The 24,731-nt window shown below is 55.6% G+C and overlaps 1 protein-coding gene across 1 annotated transcript; it reads left to right on the top strand.

Moving 5' to 3' along the window:
- On the top strand, positions 1-22,558 carry ITGA5 (integrin subunit alpha 5). Its single transcript, XM_059081466.2, has 30 exons — positions 1-1,864; positions 8,156-8,286; positions 9,643-9,758; positions 9,893-10,013; positions 10,221-10,282; positions 10,372-10,417; positions 10,683-10,808; positions 11,048-11,092; positions 11,231-11,274; positions 13,257-13,313; positions 13,501-13,553; positions 13,831-14,039; positions 14,321-14,512; positions 14,734-14,779; positions 14,952-15,053; positions 15,250-15,305; positions 15,441-15,595; positions 15,899-16,036; positions 16,168-16,235; positions 16,581-16,731; positions 16,814-16,906; positions 17,052-17,131; positions 17,270-17,350; positions 17,462-17,567; positions 18,101-18,253; positions 19,154-19,240; positions 19,351-19,464; positions 20,062-20,163; positions 20,717-20,839; positions 21,470-22,558. The coding sequence occupies exons 1-30, from the start codon at positions 1,497-1,499 to the stop codon at positions 21,551-21,553; spliced, it is 3,309 nt and encodes a 1,102-aa protein (XP_058937449.1). The 5' UTR covers positions 1-1,496; the 3' UTR covers positions 21,554-22,558.
- The last annotated feature ends 2,173 nt before the right edge of the window (positions 22,559-24,731 follow it).

Raw genomic sequence — 24,731 nt, 5'->3', positions numbered from 1 at the left:
GGTTATACAGCAGTCAGCCCTCAACCTCTTTCCTCCCAGAGAGGGTCTCAGCCCTTGGCTTGAGTGGTTTTCACCTAGAGGTTACCTTCACGGCAGTTGCTGTGCTTAAGATCCTGACCCAGAGATTCTTTGGGTTCCTCGCCTAAGAGGGGGTCAGGACCTGCAGATGTGAGAGTGGGATGGGAGCCAGCATCACTCCACAGTCTGACCAGCTGCCTTCTCTCTTGGGCTGCAGCTGGCTCTGGAGAGGGGCTTTTAAAAAACAGCTGGGTGATTTGGGACAGGAAGTAGAGTAGTAGAATGAGGAGGAGACTCGTGGCGAAGGAAAAAGCATTGATTCTGAGTCCCCCAAGCCAGAGTGGGGCAGGGGACTGGAGAAGAGAAGGGGCAGGGTTCTGATTCGGGGGATTATTATTCTGGAAGGGGAGGAGTCCTGGAGGAAAAAGACAGGAAGAGGGCTGGAAAGGAGAGGAGGTTAGGAGAGAATCTAGGCCCCTTGGTCCCCCTCCCCCAGACTAAGATAAAGACTAGAATCCTGAAAGGTGATCTCATCACACAGAGCCAGGGCTGGGGGAAGGGATGGGCAGGGGGTCACTGCCTTCTCCTGCTACAGTCCCTTCCTCTACATCCACAGGGCATCTTGGGAGAATGGGGTCCTGTGTTCCAGCTCCCAGAGCCTAAAGACAATAGAAGCTAAAGGTTGGGCCCCTTTGCAAGACACCACCCCACCCCATCCTACGATTCTCCAGGTTTGTAGGAATCAGGCCAGTTTGATCAAGGAGACACCGAGGGGCCAAAGCAACCCTTTCCCCCCCACTACCAGGCTCTTGGTCAACTGCCAGATTCTCGGAAGGGACTCAGCAGAGATTTCCATATCCTACAACCAAGAAAGGGGGAGGCCTGGACCGGAATCCTCCTGGTGAAGTAACCCCAAATTTCTGGACTCCTGGGTTTTCAATTCTAGCAACTTGTGGGGGCGGGGGGCAGGGAGCGGAGAGCCGGTGTAGGTCCTCCATCGGATCAGGCTGACTGGGAGCACACGGTACCTCAACTCCTGAGTCCCAAATCCAGCTGGCTGGAACCCAGGCACCCCATGGCCCCGGAAGGCAAGGGGGAATCCCAGCTGGCCAGATGCCAGAGGTGTCTCCTCTGCCTTTAGACCCCGAAGCCTCCTCCTTGAATTGGTGAGGGAGACCCCACACACATATTCAGACTCCTTCCGCCCTCCGGAGGTGATTCCTTTCCTCATTAGGAAATTCTCCGCTCCCTTTTTCCGACTCCTTTTCCGAGCGTTTACGTTGTACATCTGGAAAGGAGGCGGGAGGAAGTAGGGGGAAGCAGAGAGAAGGAGGGGGAAGAGCCCAAACCAGCCCAGTCTGACCCAGTCCAGACAACCGGCCTCCAGCTGGGGCTGGGGCGAGGGAAGTGGAGAGGTGCGTCCCCCCCACGCCCCTTCGGGGTGGGGGGCGCGGCCTCAGCGTTCCAGGGACCCAGGAATGCCCTCCCGCCCGCCCCCCCGGCAGGCGGGGGGAGGGCTCAGCCGGGAGTTTGGCAAACTCCTCCCCGCGTTGAGTCATTCGCCTCTGGGAGGTTTAGGAAGCGGCTCCGGGTCGGTGGCCCCAGGACAGGGAAGAGCGGGCGCTATGGGGAGCCGGGCGCCAGGGTCCGCTCTCCTCGCCGTGCAGCTGCGCTGGGGCCCCCGGCGCCGACCCCGGCTGCTGCCGCTGCTGCTGCTGCTGCTGCTGCCGCCGCCGCCCAGGGTCGGGGGCTTCAACTTAGACGCGGAGGCCCCAGCGGTGCTCTCTGGGCCCCCGGGCTCCTTCTTCGGCTTCTCGGTGGACTTTTACCGGCCGGGGACAGACGGGTGAGTTGAGGAGGGTTGGCGGCGGGCTGGCGGGGTCGGGGGTGCGCGCCTGGAGACAGGGGGCGCGGCTGGAGTCTGGAGGGGACCAAGGCTTGAGTTTGGGAGGCGGAGTTTGGAAGGACTAGGGTTGGAGTTGGGGGCCCTCGCCGGAGTTGGGGGCCCGCGATGGAGTAGGGAGGGGACAGTGGCCGGCGTGTAGGGTGGCCAGGAGTTTGAGAGCGATCTGCAGGGAGACGTGTGGGGTGGGGAGAGGACACGAAGCTGCAAGCTGGAGAAGTCTGGGCCGGAGTCTTGGGGCCAAGAGAGAGGAGGGCGCGGGAATGGAGAGCAGAGGGTCTCTGGTTGAGATCCGAGAGCTGCCGGGACCGGAGGCGGATGGGGACGGAGAGGGGGCGCGGAGGCCAGGGTGGGCTTTTTGGAGCACTGGGGAACCCCGGGACCCCTGAGGGCCATTGTGCGGAGAGAGAACGGGTCGAAGCAGAATGAGCTGTGTGTAGTAAGAAGGGAGTCGGAGGCTGAAGGGGTCCAGAGGTTAAATGGGGGCCAGCCTTATCCTCCCCTCCCCCCTCAACTCAGACCGGGAAAGACTCGGGAGGGGGACGGCGGCTTCCTCCCCTTTCTCCTCGGTCTCCTACTCCGCCCGCCACCCCCAATCTCTGTTCAGAAGAGGGGATCCGGGAAGTTGGGGAGAGTCCCGGGACCGTGGTCCTGGGGGGCGCCGGGGCTGGGGGCTGGCTCAGCCAAGGGTGGGGGCTCGGATGTGCCGGGAGGGGGGTGTGTGCGCCCGTGAAGGGGGGTGGGCGGTTTCCCTCTTCCTCTAGCTCTTGGGAGGAAGAGAAAAACTGATTTCCTGTAACTTGTCGGCTGGAGCTGAACTGAGACCGGGACTTCTGGGGTTGGGGTCGGAAGCTGGGGAGACGCGGGCTCGCAGGGCCCAAGAGCGTCAGAACACTGGACTTCAGAGACCGGGGAAGTCTCAAAGGAGGATCCCCCATTCCCAGCTCAGCAGGGTGACAAGCAGAGTGGACACTGTGTGCCAGGAAAATGGGGAGCCCACGGGCTTGGGGAAACGAGCTAGGCAACATTAGAACAAGGGTGTTTGCTTAAATGTGTGTGGGGGGGAGTGAGAGGGGAAGGAAGCTGCTCCTGGGGTGGGACGGGGACACCCAGGTGCCAGGTGCCTGATCCTCCACGATGTCTGGAAGAATCCTCTTTCTACACCTCTGGGCTCTGAGATTGCCACTGCTACCCACCGTCGCCACCAGCACAACAACCCCTAGTATCCAGCTTTGATAGGACCTCTGTCAGAGGTGAGCTGTTCCTACACATGATACAGTTAACTGATCTCTACTCATTTCCTTTAAATTTTGGAGAAAAGGGGTTAATCTAGGTAATTCACTTGGGGTATGGGGCAAATTTCTCCTTTGTCTGGAGGATGGTTAGGCCCCAGCTGTTGGTTCTGGGCTATTCAAGGTCCCCACCCAGCGCCCACCCCACCCCCCTGGCCTCCTGCCCAAACCCCATTGCATCACCCTGGCCTGGAGCTTCTGCCAGGCCCGGCCTCCCCCAGGCCCCTTGCGACTGCTTACCACAAACCTAACAGGGTAGAGAAGGGGGAGGGAGGGAGGGGATGGGATCCTCCCCCACAATAGGGTATCCAGTTATCTGGCTCTTAACCTTCCTCTTATCCCACCCCCACTCCCACCTAACAAGAGTGTCATCTCCCTTTTAAAACACTCCTCTGAAACATCTGGACTTTCACACACTCCCAGTTGGTTCCCTAGGTGTCTGTCTGGCCCCTGGCCTGATCCTAAAGTCCCCAAAGCCCTTTTCTAAAGCAGGACCCAGCAGTCTCATCCCCTCCCCCTCCCCTTCTGCTCCTCTCTTCTCCCAAGGGAACCCAGGTGTCCAGCTTGCGCACCTCCCCCTCTCATTTTCTCTCTACAAAGCACTCTTAGAATAGGACTCAGAACAGCCCACCTCCCCAGTGACCTCCCTCCCCACCACATCTGGGACTTCAACCCCTCCTACCTGTGGGGGACAAATGTAGCCCCTCACCTGGAGCCTTTGCTGGAGAGGGAGGGCCTCAGTGTTCTTGGCCCCCTTCATCACCTCTCACTGTGGAAACTGAAACAGCATCAGAGGGCAGGGTAAGCACTAGAGAGGTTACACGGAAGGAAAGGGGCAGGCTTTAAGTCAGGCCAAGCTGGGTGTGCGTCCAGGCCCCACCACTTACTTGTTCTTTGTGTGAGCTGGGCTGAGTTACTTAAGACTTAAATCCTGGAGCCTGGTCTTCTCATGAAAATCAGACACCTAACTTATGAGGCTGTTCTGAGGACTAAACGAGACAATATACATAAAAAGCACCAGGTCCATGGAGGCATGACTTTTATGAGGTAGCTATTTTCTGTTTCTGGTTCTCTCTTCCCTGGACACCACCTAGTTCTTTGTCTAAGATTTTCACTATTTCTTACTTGCTTTTAATATTTGCTTATGGCAGTGATAGTAATAATAGTGCCGCACATTCTTTAGCACTTTCATATCAATTTTTCTGTTGGATCATTACAAAAATCTTAGCCTTAGACAGATGAAGCATTATTGCTCCCATTTTATGCATGTATATGAACTGAAGCTTCAGGAATCATAGAAGTTTAGAATTAGAAGTTTGTTTAGGGACCATTCAAGGGCAACCCATCATTTTATGGGTAGAGAATTCAAGTCTTGGAGAGGGGAAGTGACTTGACCCAAGACATGTGTTGGAAAGGTGCACCAGCCTTAGCCCAGCTCCTTCCCCTTGTGGAGCTGCCACAAGTGGAGGCAACTCTTCCTTTCCAGCCAGCCAGGCATTTCCCTGGAGACTACACTGGGGGACCCAGAACCAGGTGTCTCCTCTGGCCTGGCCAGGGCTGCCATAGGACCTGCAGGAGCTGGGTCCCGTCCACTTGCTACTCTCCACCCCCGACCTTGTCAGTCCAACAGAGTCAAACAGTAACCATGTATTGAACAGGAACTTGGTTAATCAGAAGCCTGACTGGGGAGATAGTGGCGAGGAGAGGAGGGAACAAATTGGCAACGGGGTAGACCAGACAGTGGCCTAGGTATCAGGATTCCTGGCTTCTGGTTCTTAGGTTGAGAAGGATTCTGAGTGACCCCAGGACATGTGACTTAATTTCTCTGGGACTTAGTTTCCCCATCTGTACAATGAGGACATGGGACTAGGTCAGCAGTATTTTTTGTTACAGTTTTTAATTTTCTTCCTTCCCTTCTTCCTTTCTTTCTTCCTTCCTTTCCTTCTTCCTTCCTTCCTTTCTTTCTTTCTTTTTCTTTCTTTCTCTCTCTCTCTCTCTCTCTTCTTTCTTTTCAAATGATATCTTACCAGAGCATTCTATATAAAACAGAGAAAAGAGGTTGCTCTGAAAGAAGATGGAGAGGAATGTCAGGACCAAACTGGCCTCTGCTTACTCCATGTGGCAGCCCTGAGGCATCTACAAGAAAGTCTTCAAACCATGGTGCTGAGGCAGCCTGTGTCTCCAAGAAGCAGCTCTAGAACATCAGAGTTCTGAGGCTTCAAAATAAATTATGGCAATTATTTCTTCCCTTGGTCTCTATATTTTGGAAGAGTTTATCTGCCAAGCTGCATTTAGGAAGGAATAATTAACTCCTTTTTCCTGTTTCTTTTTATCAACCAAAAATTAGAACAAGAAGACATCTATAGCTGCCAATCAGAGCATCTGACCAATATGAGATAACTAGGTTCCCCACAGGAGTTGGTATAATTCCAGCCCAAAGCAAATACACTTGAGGTTTTAATTAGCCTGGGCTGCCTTATCAGGTAAACGCATGATTTCCGTTAGGCTCTCTGAAATATTGAAAAGAGCCCAAGGACCCTCCATTGTTACCTTCTTGGACCCCTAGTAGGACCCAACTGCTGCAGGATTTAGGAAGCAGGAACTAGGAGTGGGAGAATAAGGATAAGGTATGTGACGTGCCACCCCCGACACTGGGCGCCTCTCTTGGCACATGGGGGAGGGCACTATTTACTGGACTGACTTGGAGGAGCTGGGAAGGAAGGGCCACTGCATCCTCAGGTATAAGCCATGGGCGGCACGGGGCAAGTCTGCGTCGGAATCTGTGTCCCTTGCCTGTAGCCCAGATCTGCTGAACCTTCACGCAGCCACGGCATATGCCCCTGGCCCACAAGTTTGTGGGCTTTCTAACCCTTGTAAGGCCTCTCTCTCACCTTCCCACCCTGGCAGACTCCAAGCTTCTTCCTCAGGCCATCCCAGGAGCACTCAGGCTCAGCTCCCCACCACGGAGTGGTGGGAAAATTGGGGGTGGGAGCAGGGTCCCTTGGCCAAGCCCTTACGCTCTCCTGGAAGAGTATGGGGGCTCCGGAAGACTTTGAGATAACCTGTTCAACCTCTTCACCCAGAGGAAGAGGGAGAGGGTATTCCCAAGTCCACACTGAGCTACTGCCTGACCCAGAACCCCTGTACCACTGCTGTTTTCTGCAGCAGCCTCTTCTACAGAGGGTTGCACCCCTCTATCCTCCCCCAGCCCTGGGGCAATGCAATCTCTCCCCACCACCAACCTCACCTACTAGGCCTGGCAGCCCACCAGGTCACTGTGCCTCCCGAGTAGACAGCCAGCTCCCACCCCCCTACTGAATGTACTGCCTGAGTGAGAGGGGTGGGGCCCAGCAGGCGGGCCGGTGGGAGACAAACGGCGAAGTGAGAGGTTGGAAACAGACAGGAAGCCACAGGCTGTAAACATTTCCTGTCCCCAGGGTAACCGAGGCTGGCACCCCACCCCCCATCACTCCAGGAACTCTCACTCCAGGCCTCCCCTCCCATCCCTCTGGACCCTTTCTTCTCCCATCCTCATCCTCTGGCCCTGCTAGACCATCCTCACTCTCTGCTTCAGTCCCTTGGAGCTGCTCCCTCTGGGGTTCCCATTCCTATTCCTCTTGAACCCCCCTCCCCCCTCCCCTACTCGATTGTCACCCGCCCTGTCTCCCATCCCCCATCACACACACCCCCGCTTTTGTGACCTCTACCATAATCCTTGACTTGGGGACTCCTGGTAAGAAAGGCTAATGAAGGGATCTCGGGAAAAGGGTGGGTGTTGGGAGTGCTGAAAGCTGAAAGGGGCCAGAAACCAACAGAGATGGAGAAGCCCAAGATCTGAGATCAGAGAGAGAGAGAGAGAGAGAGAGAGAGAGAGAGAGAGAGAGGGAGAGAGGTCCCTAAAACCAAAACCAAAAGAGCAAGCAGTCATAGGGGCAGAGGGACAGATGGAGAAGCAGTGCCAGAGTCAGATATGGGAGGAGAGCAGAGGCCAAGGCTGGCGGCTGGCAGGGACACTGGTTCAGTTGCCCCGGCTGCCAGATGCAGTCCACGTGGGACACTGGAGGAGAAAGCCCAGAAGGCTGACAGCTGCACAGAGGTCTTGGAGGCAAGGGACCCAGGAATGATAGAGTTAGAGCCAGAGGCAGGACAATTATCCAGGACCTTAGCAATCACCACCCCATTACATAGGACCCCCCAGCAAAGGCAACCTTCTCATCATCTCAGGGGGAACGAGGCACTGTGTCCAAAACTAAGACCCCAGTAGAGCAGGATCTGAATTCAGACTCCGAGCAATGGTGTATGGGAAAGGGGTTCAGAGGCTGAGACAGAGACCTAGCCAGGATGGGGAGGTCCCACCACAGCCCAGGGTGAGGGCAGGTACAGGCCCAGGCCCAGGGGAACAATCTGCTATCACCATTCTCCAGCTCCTCTCTCAATTTCTACTGCCTGGTTTCTAAGACTCACATTTTCCTCCTACAGGCCCCAGGGCTGGGCAGCTGGGCAGCTGGACGCCTGGGTTTTGCCCAGAGAAGGGCTTTGGCTTGGGAGGAGAGGGTATAGGCTAGGTAAGAGGACCCTGGGGTTCTAGGGGCTGCATCTTCCGTCTTGGCAGGCCCATAGGGGAGATAGAGAAGCTCTGGCCCCGGCCTCTTCCCAGAACTGACTCTGGTTCCTCCTTCTAATGACAGGGAAAGGTAGGAGGGGAGAGAGTGGTGGGAGGCGGGAGAGGCTGTGTTAGTGACAGCGGCACATGGGGACCGCCTGACTCCGGCCTGTGCCTCTGGCATCCGTGGCATCTTCTGAGATATAAATACAACCCGGGGGGCATCTGTGCCACACCCACCCAGACCCTGGCCCAGAGGCCTGGGTCCTTCCCGCCTGGGGAGACTGGAGAAGAGCTAGGAGCCCCCCCTCTGAGCTGCCTCTCCTTTCCCCTCCGCAGGGTCAGCGTGCTGGTGGGAGCGCCCAAGGCTAACACCAGCCAGCCGGGAGTGCTGCAGGGCGGTGCCGTCTACCTCTGCCCCTGGGGCACCAGCCCGGCACAGTGCACCCCCATTGAATTTGACAGCAAAGGTAACCCCCTTCGTAGGTCGGGGAGGTTCAGGGTGGGACTAAGGGGTGGGGCTGAGGCTAGGGGGCGGGGCCCGGGCGGGGTCTGGAGCGAGGGGCGGAGCCTGACCAGTTCCAGGGCCACGTGCTCTGAGGCTCTGGGGCTCCAGCTCCGTGCAGCGGTGCAGCGGCTCCCCGTGGCACTCACACCACGTTCCCAATCCAGCCCAGCCCAAGGAGGGCGGGCATGATTCAGAAACATGTGGCTCTCATTTTCCTTGAATCACCCACAACTCAGGGAGGCCAGGGCAGTAACACAGACAAAGACAGGGAGAGTCACAGAGCCTATTCGATTCATTTAACCAAGCACTGACTAAGTGATAATGCGTGCCAGGCTCTGTGCTGGTACTGCAGGGGATTGAAACATGATTAAGCCCCCGCCCTCAAAGAGCTTAAGGTCCGGAGTAGATGCAGAGAGGGATGGAAGGAGACAGGCTGAGAAACAATAACAGCTAACGCTTCAAGAGCACTTGCTGTATACTGGGCACTGTTGTAAGCACTTTACATATATTAACGCACTTAATCCGTTCAACGATGGTGCGAAGTGTTATTATCCCCATTTTATAGGTGAGGAAACGGGTTAAGTAACTTGACTAAGGTCACACGGCTAGTAAAAGGTGGAGCGAGGACATGAACTTGAGCAGTGTGGTTCCAGAGATAAACTGGGGTGAGGGGACAAAAGAGGAGAGCATCAAAAGATGGAGACAGTGGGGGAGGGGTGGTGTAAGAGCACAAAACTGACCGATTTTTTTTTAAACCTGGAAGATAGATGAAAAGCAGAGGAATAAAAAAGGCTGTCTCATGGAGGCAGAGAGGGTTTGGAAGGAGAGAGACACAGACAGACAGATGTGCGCACGCATACACGCAGACACAAGGGGCAGAGAGAGATTCAGTGACGTGAGAAAGGTCAAGGACATAGAACACATGCTGCTAGAGACACAGGCCCAGGTACTGACAGAGAAGTGCAGCCAGAGGGTAGCCCTCTCAGGAAATAGCCGTTCTTCCCCACCTCACCACAAGCATCCTTGTCCCAGCTGGGTGAGGAGGCAGGCAGACCAGGGGAATGCAACTCTAGAAACCCCAGGTTCTCTGTGTGTGTGCGTGTGCACATGTGTGCACATGGGCTTGTGTGCATGCGTGCAGGGGAAGGTGAGTCAGGCTACAACAAGCAGACTGTAAGGACCTTCCCCACTCCCCCTCCCATGAGTCACGGGCTCAGGGCTTGCAAGTGCTTGGGTGCCCCCAGGCTGAGGGCACGGGGGCTGCTCTAGGGCTCAGCTGCCCGCAGGTGGCATGACTCCCCTTTCCAACTTCCCCAAGGCTCTCGGATCCTAGAGTCCTCGCCACCATCCAGCCTCGAAGGAGAGGAGCCTGTGGAGTACAAGTCCCTGCAGTGGTTCGGAGCGACGGTGCGAGCCCATGGCTCCTCCATCTTGGTGAGGGCCAGCAGGCTGACTGGTGTGGTGGGCAGGAGGGGCAATGGTTGCGGTTAGCAGAGCGCAGTGGGGGAAGCGGGCCAGAGAGTTCCTGTTGGACTAAACCTGGAACCCCTCCTCCTGGGCCCTCCCAGGCCTGTGCTCCCCTCTACAGCTGGCGCACTGAGAAGGAGCCTCTGAGCGATCCCGTGGGCACCTGCTATCTCTCCACAGACAACTTCACCCGGATTCTGGAGTATGCACCATGCCGCTCAGGTAGGGCAAGAGGGGGCGCAAGCCCTGAGTCTGCCTTCTCTGTGAATCCCCACGGTCCCCCACCCCCCATCAGCCTTGATGCTCACTGTCTGGTCCAGAGAGGTCCTTTCTCTGGCCCCCTCTCCCCTCTCCTTCCCCAAGCTTTCTCCTCTTTCCTGCCTGACCCATCTGTGTGGAGCTCCTTCCCACCACCTTCTCCCCTTGCAGATTTCAGCCAGGCAGCAGGGCAGGGTTACTGCCAAGGGGGCTTCAGTGCCGAGTTCACCAAGGTGAGGGGGTATCTGGGAGGAGAGTGGCTGTGGGTGCGGGATGCAGGGGAATCAGGACCAGATGTGGACTCACCTCCTTCCCCCCACAGACTGGGCGTGTGGTCCTGGGCGGACCAGGGAGCTATTTCTGGCAAGGTAAGCCCTTCCTCCTCTATCCCTGCATCTGTCTCCCGCACCTGGCCTCTCATCCCTCTCCCAGCCTGAGATCACCATCCTTCCCTCCTCTGCCCCCGTCCCAGTTCTCCTCTCCCTTTCCTGAAACTTACCCATCCTCTCCCACCACCCTCCACAAGCTTCCCCTCCTTGAACCAGACTTCTGAAATCCTACCCAGTCAGCCCCCAGCGCCCCCATCCCTGCCAGCTCCTCCTCAAGCCATCCCCTCCTCATCCCCTTCCCCAGGCCAGATCCTGTCTGCCACCCAGGAGCAGATTGCAGAATCCTATTACCCCGGGTACCTGATCAACCCAGTTCGGGGGCAGCTGCAGACTCGCCAGGCCAGTTCCATTTACGATGACAGCTACCTGGGTGAGCGAGCAAACAGGGTGGGAGCTGCAGGGGGAGAACCTCAGGGGCCCCTGTCCTCGCTCACCCACCCCCCACCCCACCTCCCTTCTCCCACCCAGGCATCCCGAGCCTCCTGCCCTATGTGTCATGTGCAGGCTGACTGTGAAGGCCCAGTAGGGGTGGGTAAGGGATTGAGGATAGGCCAGGGCAGAGGGGTCCCCAAAGCAGGAATCCTAATATCCGCCCACCCTGTCTCCTAGGATACTCTGTGGCTGTAGGTGAATTCAGTGGTGATGACACAGAAGGTGAGTGTGTCCCCAGGCTGGGGCCAAGGGAGGGGGCAGATGGAGACCCAGGACCCAGAGCCACAGGGACTGAGACACCATTTTTGTCTGACTCCCCTTTCCCTGACCTTAGCCTACAACTTTCTCTTCCCTCTACAGACTTCATTGCTGGTGTGCCCAAAGGGAACCTCACCTATGGTTACGTAAGGCCCAGTCTGACTCTCCCTCCCTCCTCTGCTCTCCCGTCCCCTGGCTAATCACAAAGAACCATGCAAGGCAGTTTGGGAGGGTGAAAAAAGTGGATCAGAACACGGGCTCTTAGGTCAGACCAGTGTTTGAGTTCTGGCACTCACTCTGGATGAATCAATCTGTGATTTATTCCTACCCCATTTCATTCCATAAAAACCTTGAGTCTGCTTAACCTCTCTGAGCCTCATTCTTCTCTTTATAATGGGATAATAATAGTTCTGACCTCACAAGCCTCTTGTAAGGATGAAGTGAGATAATGCACGTGAAAGTACTTAGTGAACTGTAAGGCAGTGTACAACTGTAGCTGTTATTATTAGACCATGGCGAGTGCTTTAAAAAGGATATAGATAAGAATGCTATAGGAGTCCATTCAATTACCAGCATTTATTAGGGCAAGGTAAGAGATAAGAAGTTGAATAAGACATCATACCCCATCTTGTTAGGTGCTTCTAATCAAGTATGTAAGATAAGACACACATGTGATTGTAATCTAAGGTGCAGCTCCTATTCACGAGACCCTCAGTGCATCGGGCACTGTCTACTCATGATTTCTAGTCTTCGCAACAAGCTTATCAGGGGAGATATTACCATTCACATTTTACACATGAGAAAGCTGAGGCTCAAAGAGACTAAGTAAGTTGTTTAAGATCACCCAGTTAGTAAGTGGCTGGAAAGAGTTTTTTTGTTGGTTTTTTTTTTTGCGGTACGCGGGCCTCTCACGGTTGTGGCCTCTCCCGTTGCGGAGCACAGGCTCCAGACGCGCAGGCTCAGCAGCCATGGCTCACGGGCCCAGCCGCTCCGCGGCATGTGGGATCTTCCCGGACCGGGGCACGAACCCGTGTCCCCTGCATCGGCAGGCGGACTCGCAACCACTGCGCCACCAGGGAAGCCCGCTGGAAAGAGATTTAAAACCAGACCTGTCTTATTCCAAAGTCAGCATTCTTTCTGCACTAGGATAAATTTCAGAAAAGTGGTCAAGATGATATAGCAGTTTAGAGGGTAGAATAACCTCTTTTCTAGGGCAGGGATGGATCAGAAAAGGTCCTATGAAAGATCAGTGGGGATGAGGAAAGAGCATCCTAGGTGGGAGCATGAGAAAAGGCAGGGAAGGAAAGGAAAAAAATTCAGGCCAGTTCAGCATGGGCTCATTGGGGATAAGGAGACTAAAGAGAGGTTGGGCAAAAACAGATAGGTTGGGGCCAGATTCTCCAGAGCCTCAGAGGACCAGCCAAGAAGCTGAGACTGGGCCATGGCTTCAGGGAACCACCACGGATTTCCAAGCCAGCCACGTCCCTCCTAGACCGGCTCTAGGGCGATCGGTCCCGCTGCCATGGAGGAAGGCTGCCGAGGGGAAGGGAGAGCCCGAGGCAGGGGGAGGCCAGGGGGCTCTCCAGCATTCCTAGGGGAGGGCTCACACCAGAGGAACAGCAGCAAGACTGGGAAAGAGAACAGGGAGTCGAGAGACTCAGGGGACTGGAAGGGCCCATCACTAAGGGGGCATGTCGGGGGAGCCATGAGTGTTTATGATTTGGGAGGGCTGGTGGATGAGGCCTCAGTCATTCAGCTAATGATTATTGAGTGTCAGCTGCTCACCAAGCACTACTTTAGGCTCTGGGGAGAAAGCAAAAAACAAAACAAAGCTCCTGCCCTCACTTATCTGACATTCTTGTAGGTAGACAGGCACAACAGACAGATAAGTACGAAATCTGTCAGTAGTAGTTGATAAGTGACATGGAGGAAAATAATGAAGTTGCCCTGGGATGGAGCTACCCAATATAGAGATGGGAATGTGAGGCAAAGCAAAGGAGGGAATTAGGAGATAAGTGGTCTATGTCTCCAAGGAATGCCTGTCCCTGGGTGTCCTGTACTCATTTGTCCTCCATCCATGGGATGATCTGGGAGTCTGGGACCAATGGGTATATCTCCTCGTCCCCAGGTCACCATCCTTAATGGCTCAGACATCCGGTCCCTCTACAACTTCTCAGGGGAACAGGTGAGGACACCCCCCCCACACACACACACACACAACCCAGCTTGGCCCTCTGCCATCCAAGCCCCCGCCCTGAGCCAATAAGCTCAGCCCAACTTCTCAGGCTCCCTGGAGTCCCTGATTTCCCCCCATGGCCCTTGTTGATTGACCCCCTAGTTCTGACCCACCGCTGCCCTTCTGTCCCTCCCAGATGGCCTCCTACTTTGGCTATGCAGTGGCTGCCACAGACATCAATGGGGACGGGTGAGTAGTGGGAAAGGGGCACAGCACAGGACGAGGAGTAGGGGAGGGACAGAAAAATGCAAGGAGAGTTTTTCTCTGGATTCTCCTCCTCCTGCCTGCGTTCCCTAGGCTCAGGGGCAAAGAGAGAGCTGAGAACCGAAGACCACAAGACCTCAGGTCTCTCACTTGGGTGGGAAGGAGTCCGGATCCAAGATGCCTGGGATTTCCTGGCACTGGGATTGAGGAGGGGACGTGGCCGGGCAGGGTCTCAGGATGGCTGGGTTTCCCCTACCCTCAGGCTGGACGACTTGCTGGTAGGGGCGCCCCTGCTCATGGAGCGCACAGCCGACGGGCGGCCGCAGGAGGTGGGCAGGGTCTACATCTACCTGCAGCGCCCGGCCGGCATGGAGCCTGTGCCCACCCTTACCCTCACTGGCCATGATGAGTTTGGTCGATTCGGCAGCTCCCTGACCCCCCTGGGAGACCTGGACCAGGATGGCTACAATGGTAAGCACCCTGGGCTCAAGGTGCTGAGGAGGAGTGGGGGCCTGAGTCAGAAGGGAGTTGGGGAGATATGGCTGTCAGATAAGATACCCAAGACCCCCAGTGACTTCTCCAGGAGGTGTGGAGATTTTAATCCCAATGTCTGGATCTTGGGGCTTGAAGAGGTTAGAATACTGGGAATGACAGATGGGGAAAATAGGATCCCGGGTCCTGGGGTCTGACGGTAGAGATTTGAACTCCTGGATTCCTGGCCTGCTGACTGCTGTGTGCTGTGTGTCTTGCAGATGTAGCCATTGGGGCTGCCTTTGGTGGGGAGAACCAGCAGGGAGTGGTGTTTGTATTCCCTGGGGGCCCAGGGGGCCTGGCCTCTAAGCCTTCCCAGGTTCTGCTGCCCCTGTGGGCAGCTGGCCACACGCCGGACTTCTTTGGCTTCGCCCTTCGAGGAGGCCGAGACCTGGATGGCAACGGATACCCTGGTGAGTTGTGCCAGCGGGCCCTTTCACCTTAGAATTCCCTGGTCACAGAACCCTAGCCCCTCTAATGCACTTTCCTAAGCCCCTGGGTGCAGTTCTAGGATGATGCCACCAGATGGCGGTGTCCCCTCACTTCGGCCTCCTTGAACAATGCAACTGGAAGGGGTTGGGAAGGATTCTGATTTGGGGCTTGCTGTAAGAGGTAGTTTCTTGACTTCTTGCAGATCTGATTGTGGGGTCCTTTGGTGTAGACAAGGCTGTGGTGTACAGGTATGAACTTGGGCAGGGGGCAGCCTGGGAGACGTGGGAACTGGGGGATTTCTCAACAGGGCTGAGTTTGGGGAAGTGTACAAACTGGGATCCTGGGGCTTGGGCGTCAGCTTCCTGTGCCCAGGTTCCTGAGGAGTCTTAGTTCTTTGACCCCCACATCCACTCTTGGCAGGGGTCGCCCCATCGTGTCTGCCAGTGCCTCCCTCACCATCTTTCCCGCCATGTTCAACCCAGAGGAGCATAGCTGCAGCTTGGGGGGGAACCCTGCGGCTTGGTGAGTGGGGTGCCCAGGAGACTGCGGGGACGGAGTCTGGGGGTGCTTCATCTGTGCCTGGAAGTGGGGAGGGAGACCAGGTCTTTGGAAGTGGACCAATGGGACTGTCCCAGTCTGGGTCTGTCTGGGAGGCAGGTAGGGAATAGGATGCCCGTTCTAGTTGGATACACCAGCTTTCCCTTTGGTCTTCCTCCAGCATCAATCTCAGCTTCTGCCTCAATGCTTCTGGAAAACACGTTCCTGACTCCATCGGTGAGGGAGAGACCGCCTGAACCTTTCAGGCACTGGGATGGGGATGGAGGGGCTAGGGACTCGGGGACCTCTTATCCCTCTGGATAGATTAGAAGGGAGGGGCATATGCTCCTTAACATACGTGCCCGGCTGCAGGCTTCACGGTGGAGCTCCAGTTGGACTGGCAAAAGCAGAAGGGTGGAGCACGGCGGGCACTGTTCCTGGCCTCCCGACAGGCCACCCTGACCCAGACCCTGCTCATCCAGAACGGGGCTCGGGAGGATTGCAGAGAGATGAAGATCTACCTCAGGGTATGGGCCCAAGGGCAGGGAATGGACTGGCCTGGGAAGAGTGGCCACGTAGAACTGGGGACCCCTCATGAAGGGAACGAGACAGGGAGATTTCAGTGAAAGGCCTGGGACTTTGGGGGGCTGGGGAAGGGGGCCCTTCTGTTGGAAGAGCTGGGAACCAGGCTGCCTCTGAAGCAATGAGCATGGTCAAGTTTGGACACCTGAATCCTTGAGGGTCCTGAGTGGACAAAGGGAGATGTGAGGAGCAGGGCCACCAAGTCCCCTGTGTCCCCTGAATCTGTGAACCCTCTCCCCTGGCCCCAGAACGAGTCAGAGTTTCGAGACAAACTCTCCCCGATTCACATCGCCCTCAACTTCTCCCTGGACCCCCAAGCCCCTGTGGACAGCCACGGCCTTCGGCCAGTCCTACACTACCAGAGCAAGAGCCGCATAGAGGACAAGGTGAGGGCAGGGTGGGGAGATGGGCCGGGAGGAGAGGGGCCTGGGCCGCTAGGGGTGGGGCCCTGGAGTGGGGAGCCGACAGCTTAGGAGGGGGTCGCAACTCCCCCTCTCAAGGCTGCCCTGCTCCCCAGGCTCAGATCTTGCTGGACTGTGGAGAAGACAATATCTGTGTGCCAGACCTACAGCTGGAAGTGTTTGGGTAAGTGAAGGCTGATGTCAAACTGGGGGGTTCCAGATGCCAAGGTCTCCTAGCAGAACACGTGGGGCTTGGAAGCACCTGGCACGTGAAAAAGTAGAATAGGAACATATTAGCTGGCTGTGTGACCCTGGGAAATTATGCAACTTCCTCCTCTGTATAGTGGAAATAAGAGCATCTATTTCTCTGGCTTTGGGGAAGGATTAAATGAAATAATCTACATAAAGCATCTAGCCTAGTGCCTGCCATAGAGTTGGAACTCAGTAAAGTGTCTATTATTGTTATGGCCCATTGTCTTGGTTTGCAGATTAATTCCCCAGTGTCCCTGACCCTGTGTGTCCCCTCCAGGGAGCAGAACCACGTGTACCTGGGCGACAAGAACTCTCTGAACCTCACTTTCCATGCCCAGAATGTGGGTGAGGGTGGCGCCTATGAGGCAGAGCTTCGCGTCACGGCCCCTCCGGAGGCTGAGTACTCAGGACTCGTCAGACACCCAGGGGTGAGAGGGGACTCTTAGGCAGGGCTCGGGAGATCCTGCCAGAGGGACACCAGAGCCTTACCTGCACCCACCCCACCTCCAGAACTTCTCCAGCCTGAGCTGTGACTATTTTGCTGTGAACCAGAGCCGCCTGCTGGTGTGTGACCTGGGCAACCCCATGAAGGCGGGAGCCAGTGTAAGTCTGGGACAGGAGAGAGGACCCAAGGGAACGTGACCGGCCCATCCTGAGCAGAGCTGTAGGATAGGGAAGGAGGGCTGCAATTGGGATTTGGCAGACGCCCAATCTAACAGCCCCCTTGTCCTCCCTCCCTGTCCTACAGCTCTGGGGTGGCCTTCGGTTCACAGTCCCGCACCTCAGGGACACGAAGAAAACCATCCAGTTTGACTTCCAGATCCTCAGGTAGGGAGTGGGTGGGGCCAGGCTGAGGCTGAGTTGGGGGCGGGGCCTAGGAGGGCGAGGCAGGGGCGGAGTCTGGTGCAGGTGAAATTCTTCCTGGCTGGGCTCCAGCACCACCTGAGTCTCTCCTCCATCCCACAGCAAGAATCTCAACAACTCACAAAGCGAAGTGGTTTCCTTCCTGCTCTCCGTGGAAGCTCAGGCCCAGGTCTCCCTTAACGGGTCAGTGCCCGGGCAAAATGGGGCTCTCTGGGAGGCAAGATGGACTTCTAGGAAAGGATGCATATGGGATGGGGTACCTTCCACTGTCCACTAAACCACCCTCCTCTTTAGTGTCTCCAAGCCCGAGGCAGTGCTATTCCCAGTGAGCGACTGGCATCCCCGAGACCAGCCACAGGAGGAGGGGGACGTGGGCCCTGCTGTCCACCACGTCTATGAGGTGAGGAGGGACAGAGGCAGGGAGGCCTTGGTCCCCAGGTGGGCTACTGGGAGTGGAGGGCCGGAATAGAATGAATGACACGGAAGGAGGAGCTGTATGAGTGACAGATGGCTGGGACCAGCCTGAGGGATTGCGAGCAAGAGACGGGGAGTGGAGAGTGAGAGGTAAAGGCCTGGGCAGGATCAGTGTGAGAGACCGGCCAGTTGAGCAACTTAGAAGGGAAGGATGGGGCTTCCCTGGCGGTCCGGTGGTTAGGACTCCACGCTTCCACTGTAGGGGGCCACGGGTTCAATCCCTAGTTGGGGAACTAAGTTCCCGCAAAAAAAGAAAAAAAAAAACAATAGGGGGAAGGATGGAGCCACCTCCTCCAGGACGGTTGGCTGGAGAGGATTTCGCCTCTGCCCGTTGATTTCCTCCCTCACTCCTGAGATGGGAGACTCGCAGCAGGGATGAGAGGGCCACCAGGACCTGGGTTTCAACAGGGCGGAATCACTCCCTCCCTTCCCATGATAACTGTGGCCTCCTCTCCTCAGCTCATCAACCTGGGCCCCAGCTCCATTAGCAGGGGCGTGCTGGAGCTCAGCTGTCCCCAGGCTCTGGAAGGTCAGCAGCTCCTCTACGTGACCAGGGTCACAGGACTCAGCAACTGCACCACCAGTCACCCCCCCAACCCACAGGGCCTGGAGGTGAGGGGCCTAGGGACTGGCCTGGGGGTGAGGGGACCAAGCCGAGGGTGGTTGGGAAAGGTCGCCGGGAAACTAGAAGAGCCAAGTAGGGTGTGCCTGGAGCTAGGACTTAGGCCACTGGAAGGGGGTCCGAGGGCCCACAGACACCTTGAGACCCTGGGAGGGGAAAAGACTGTTTTATGCACTGCACTTCTGTCTTTCTGCCTGAAGTATCCTTCCCTGACTTCTTGCCCTGGTGTACTCCTAGGGCCCAGCTCAGCACCACCACCTCCGGAAAGCCTTCCTCAGAGCCGCTCCCCTGGGCCCCAGTGCCTGTTTTAAAGCTCATTTACACATAAACAACAATGCACTGAGCCATGTTACAGGCTCAGGAAAGATCGCACCAAGCAAAACTCAACAAGGTCCCCACTCTCATGGAGTTTATGTTTTAGTGGAGGGTAAGAGACAATAAAAATTAAAAAGAGAGAGAGAAACAGGTATAGCGAAGTATTGAGAGTGCAGTGCTAAAATGCTGGGGCAGGGCAGGGCTCAGAGCCTGTTTGAGTCATCAGGGGAAACCTCTTGAGGAGGGAACAGGTGAATTGAGGCATGAAAGACAAGGGTGAACCTGTGTGTGAAGACTCGAGAAAGAGCATTCCAAGCAGAGGGGACAGCCAGTGCAAAGGCCCCAAGGCAGGCACGGGGCCCTAATTATTTATTGACATCTCCTCCTTGTAAACTCCAAGGATCAAGTCTCACCCGTTTCGGTATTTCAGTGCTGAGGTCGGTGCCTTGCCACAGGAGATGGTCAGTTGTATGGGTGGAAGACCAGGTCGAAGCTGCTCTGGACCCCAGAGGCAGGCTGACTTAGAGGCTGTAATGAGGTGAGAGAGGCAGCTAATGGTCCCTTTCCTCTTCCAGTTGGATCCCGAGGGTTCCCAGCACCACCGGCTGCAAAGACGGGATGCTCCAGGCCGAAGCCCTGCCTCCTCAGGGCCTCAGATCCTGGTAAGTCCTCCTGGGAATGAGGTCTGGGCCGAAGCACTGAGGATCTGTTTGCATCCTCAGAGCCACCAGCAGGGCGGAACGCCGCATTCAAGCCTCTGCTTTCTTCCCAGAAATGCCCGGAGGCCGAGTGTTTCAGGCTGCGCTGTGAGCTGGGGCCACTGCACCGACAAGAAAGCCGAAGTCTGCTACTGCATTTCCGCGTCTGGGCCAAGACCTTCCTCCAGGTGAGGGAGCCTCACCTCAGTCCTGACCCCCGACCTTCGGGCCTGCCTGGACTGACGCTCGCTTTCCCCACTGCCCTAGCCACCCGCTTTGGTGACTGGGACCCAGGCAGCCGCGCTCCCCTCCCTCACCCTTGTTTGAACAGGGCTGTGTGTCCTTGGCGCCACCTAGTGGCCACACTGGGACCGACAGCTTTCCTTTCCTGGCCCATTCAGAGGAGGGAGGGCTGGAGGGAGACCAGTGGCAGAGAATGATAGAAAACAGAGACGGAAGACATATCCATCACAGAGAGGCAAGCAGATGTAGGAACAGTAAAGAGTAGTCATTTATTGAGTGCATCCTATAGGCCAGGCATCATCCTGGGTGCTTCACCCATATTCACGATTCCAAAACAATGCTTTTTCTATTGAACATGCTGTCATCTAATTGTAACTATTCAGTTACACATTTATTATCTCATATAAGGAACACAGAGAGAGATTCAGAAGAGAATGAGTCCAAAATAGGGAAAGATCATAACCAGAGCCAGACCATGGGGAGCCCAATGACCTCCTAGATACCATAAGAGGCCACCCTGAACACCTTTCCACCACCCACAGCGGGAACACCAGCCATTTAGTCTGCAGTGTGAAGCTGTGTATGAAGCCCTGAAGATGCCCTACCGAATCCTGCCTCGGCAGCTTCCCCGAAAGGAACTGCAGGTGAGTCCCGGGCCAGAGGTCTGGGCCAAGGAAGATAGAGTGCTGGGCCTGGCGCTAGCACTGGGATGCGACGGGGGCTGGCCTGATTATGGTAACAAATATTCATTGAGCATCTACTGTGTGCCAGGCACTGTGCTAGGTCCTGGGAACACAATGATAAGCAAGATGGACAGGGCAGTGAGAAGACAGTGTGACAAGTGCCAGCATGTTTATGGGAACACCTCATAAGGACACTTGAACACAGGCTTGCAGAGTCGGGAAAGGCTTCCTGGAGGAAGTGACGTTTAAGCAAAACCTGAAGGATAAATAGGATCTACCAGGCTAACCAGTCAGTAAAGGAATATTCTCTGGGGAGAGGGAATTAGCAGGTGTGAAAGCCCAAAAGTAAGAGACAATAATGCACATTTTAGGAATTTGAATTTTGAAGATCAGAATTCTGTTAGCCCAAGATGGAAGGGGAAAGGTGGGTCTAGGTCCAGTGGCAAGTGGGAGCCAAGTGTAGGGTGGGGAGAACTAACAGCTTTTCAGTGACCTCTCCTGACTTGCTCCCCAGGTGGCCACAGCCGTGCAGTGGATCAAGGCAGAAGGCAGCCACAGCGTCCCGCTCTGGATCATTATCCTAGCCATCCTCATTGGCCTCCTGCTCCTAGGTCTGCTCATCTATATCCTCTACAAGGTCAGCCACATCCTACCTGACTTGGCCTCTCTCTCACCAGGCTCTGCCCTTGATGCAGCACAGTTCCAAGCATCTGCCTCCAGACCAATTCTCCAGCCACATGTCCCCACCTCTCCCTGGCCACAGGCATCCCATCTGGACACTGCCTATAGGATCCTTTCCTTCATTCTACAGCCCCTAGCTTAGAAAAAGTTCTCTTGACTCAAGCTGCTAAGTTTATTTATACATTCAAAATCAGTGTTACTCACAAGTGGCCAGTATGCGGCATTTGTGCTGTCACTTCCTCCAGAAACCCATGGCAGCCATCACTAATTGTTCATACCCTAGAAGTAGCCTCAGAATCCTTCTCAAGAGGCAGCCACTACTAAGCAATGAGACTTAGAACTTGACTTCAAACCTATTTGCCATCTCTGGCTGAACTGGGGGCATTTTTACAGCACCAAAGTGCCCCCAACCTTAGCCCCCTTAACCCACTGGACCTCTTGGAGAGGTAGTCTTAACAGCTGGGCCACTTTTGCAAGATGGGGAGATTGGAATCACTAGAGTCATCTTCATCCCCCCCTTGGGATAAGACCTGCAGAGAAATGGGAACCAGAGTAACTCAACTCTCCCTCCTTTTCCCCTCATTAGCTCGGATTCTTCAAACGCTCCCTCCCATACGGCACCGCCATGGAAAAAGCTCAGCTCAAGCCTCCAGCCACCTCTGATGCCTGACTCTTCCCGATCCCAGACTCCCAATCCTGAAGGTCCAGTCCCCCCACCCCTCAGTCTACTGACAGGGAGGGGGCTGGGCGCTTCCTGAAGGTGCTGAGGGCCAGGGAGAAGCTCCTCTCCCCAGCCCAGAGACATACTTGAAGGGCCAGAGCCGGGAGGTGCGGAGCTGGGGATCCCCTCCCCCCATGCACTGTGAAGGACCCTCGTTTACACATGCCCTCCTCATGGATGGGGGAACTCAGATCCAGGGACAGAGGCCCCAGCCTCCCTGCAGCCTTTGCATTTTGGAGAGTTTCCTGAAAACAACTTGGAACCAGAACTGGGGGATCCAATACCAGTTCTCCGGCTCAGACGTGCCACCAGGACTTCCTGTCCAGCTCCAGCCTGCAAAGATCTGTCCTCAGCCCTGCCAGAAGCCCCCAGTTAAGAACCTGGAACCTGGGGAGCGAGACATGGCAGCTCTGGACAGCCCCCACCCCGGTGGGCCAACAAGGAACAATAACCGTGGATGGTGCCCCAGGCCCCGCTCAGGACAGATCCCACACCAGGATCCACGCTGGCCCAGAACCAGCTGCAAGGGGAATCAGAACTCTAACAGGGCCAGATCGAACCTGGGGCCTGGGGTTGATCTGGGACCCAGACTCAGACATTGGTAACCTAACTAGGCAGATCCAGGACTACATTTGAGCCTGCTCCAGACCTGGGCCTGGAGGCCCAATCCACCTCTGACTCAGGAGAAGTCAGGAATTGCCCAGGACCCTGAAGGGGCCACGATGGCAACAGATCTGGAACCTTAACACTGGCGGGACACAGGCCCTACCAGTCCCCTGGAGAAAGGGGGAGCCCGCTGTCCCCGGCCTGCAGGATCTGGGTTCTGCCCGCCAGCTGCACTGACCCTGCCCCTCCTCTCCCTGCCCAACCCTCCCTTCACCTTGGCTCCGGACACCCGGGACTTATTTAAACTCTGTTGCAAGTGCAATAAACCCGGCCCGGTGCCCCCACTGACCAGAGCTGGAATCTGTCCTATCCCCACTCTTTCCAGAACTTTCCTGGAACCAGACCGCTTGGTGGGTAGGAAATGTTTGTGTTTCTGGCAGCTTCTTTCCACTGGGAGCCAAGAGCATGACCCACAGCAACTGTGGAACTAATTCTGGGGTTCCCTTTTCTTAAGTGAAAGAGATGATGGTGGGGGTGAAAGAAGGGCTTGACTCCTCTGCTCATCACCCAGCCCCGCCACATCTGGTCCCGACACCTCCAGGAGAAAAGGGAGCGGAATCCCTTCTCTTTGGGTTTGAGGGTTAGGGAAGGATGCAAAGGGGGAGGTCCAGGTTGAAGGTGGGGGGAGATGGTCCAGAAGACTCACCTGGGCTTTCCGAAATCAGAATAATGAAATGGGTTTCGAGAAAAGGCCACAGAACTAAATCAGAAGAAAGCCAGTTGGGTTTTTGTTTTGTTTTGCCCATTGTATTCTAGTGCATAGAGGTAGTGTTAAATAGTTTACATACAGTATCTCATTTAATTTGACAGAAATTAAATGTGTGAAGTAGGTACAATTAACCCCATTTACACAAGGGGAAATTGAGGGCCCCAGAAGTTATGTAACTTGCCCAAGGTCACAGACTCAAATTCAGCCTTGCCTGACTGTGAAAGCCCTCATTCTTAACCAACATGGCCTTGAGGTCTTTGAAGAGAAATCAGAGTGAGGGAACCCCTCAGGATCCTCTGTTTCCTCTAGGACTGTCCTAATATCCAGGAAGAGGACAGAGAGGGGTGCCGAAATGCTAGCGGGATTGTTAAGAGGCAAAGATGTTCATGTCCTGCTAAACCAGAGTTTAGCCGCCAGAGGGCAGCATAGCCACAAATTCATGGGAATTTGGGGAGGGGAGGAAACGAGGTCCTCCTCACCTTTCTTCCCCCATCAACAGGGCTAGTCTTATTAACTTAGACTCCTGCCTATCAGTACTCATGTGATCTCAAAACTATCTCTCCTAGGAGGCCAAGCCCGCTCCACACTCCAGTCTGTGACTTCTTGATAATTCCGTAACTTGGGAACTTCTTCCCCAGAACCCATAAATGAAGAGGGACTGACAGGCAGGGTGAGACCTGATGAAGCAAAGAGCCACGCAGTATTTCCAAGGATGACAGCTGTGGCATAACAAAGCACTGGGAATTCTCCAGGAAGGAAATCCCATACTCGCCCTCTCGGGGGATGGGTGGGAATGGCATCAGCCTAACTCCAGGGGCCAAATCTGAGATTTCTTATACTATTATGAGGAGGAAATAAGGAGGGGAAGTGGGCTGTGAGTACTGGGCTAGTATCATGGGCGTGTCTGTATAGTGCCTGTACCTTTGAGTCTCAGAGAGTGACAAAGTCTCTCCCGAGGATGCACAAAACAAGATAAGAATTCCTTGGGCTCAGCAATGCTGCAGATGTAACCCAGCACCAACCTCTCTGTCCCTGAACTGTAATTCTCAGGCTCTGGTCTGTTTCTCCTTCCCAATCTCCCGGCCCCTCCAGAGCCTGTCTGCCTCCCATCTTGAGACTTGAGTGATGCAAAGGGACAAGAGGGGAAGGGGAAGGCCTGAGCCCTAGCCTCGTCTGTGTCAGTGGGGATGGAAAGGAGGCCCTGGGAAGGGAACAGAGCAGCTGGGGGCACAGAAGGGGGAGGGGGCTCAGGAGAGGCAGCTGGCAGGCGGGAAGCTGATCTGGGGGTCTCAAGTTTCTTGACATCAATTAGAGCAGCCGGCCTGGGCTCATTAGTAGCCCAGGGTGCAGGGCTCATCAATAATGAATTCATCCCACACATTGTCCCCCTCCAGCTGCCTGCAAGGTCACCCCGCCCTCCAGTCAGCTGCCTCCCCTTGGTGAGCTAAGGAACCCCTCTTCTAAGACCTCCCTAACTCAGGGTCCCTGGGGGTAGAGAGGGAGGATGGACAAGGCTGAGGGCAAAGGGGTCTCTATCACTGATCAACCACGCCTGAGGCTGACTCTGGTTTGTTCTCTGAGTCCACCCAGGAGAAAGAATGGGAAGAGGCAAGGGGGGTAGATAACAAGGTCTGGGAAAAGCAGGCTTTGTGATAGTAGGCGGTAGGTCGTTTCCGGAGCAAGAGGACCTCCTCTGATGGGCTCGGAGACCCTACCTTCTCCCCCAAGGCCAGATTCAGGCAGCAAGGCCAC

This window comes from Kogia breviceps, chromosome 12 (genome assembly GCF_026419965.1).
Source record: "Kogia breviceps isolate mKogBre1 chromosome 12, mKogBre1 haplotype 1, whole genome shotgun sequence".
NCBI lineage: Eukaryota > Metazoa > Chordata > Mammalia > Artiodactyla > Physeteridae > Kogia > Kogia breviceps.
The sequence above is the reverse complement of the archived record's forward strand: the minus strand, read 5'-3'. Positions and strand labels throughout refer to the sequence as shown.

Excerpts from the sequence above, each read along its gene's own strand:
- ITGA5 (XM_059081466.2), top strand. The coding sequence starts at position 1,497 with ATGCCCTCCCGCCCGCCCCCCCGGCAGGCGGGGGGAGGGCTCAGCCGG. Across the intron at positions 14,513-14,733 it reads GGATGGCAACGGATACCCTG|ATCTGATTGTGGGGTCCTTT; the intron begins GTGAGTTGTGCC and ends GACTTCTTGCAG. Across the intron at positions 20,164-20,716 it reads TTCCCCGAAAGGAACTGCAG|GTGGCCACAGCCGTGCAGTG; the intron begins GTGAGTCCCGGG and ends CTTGCTCCCCAG.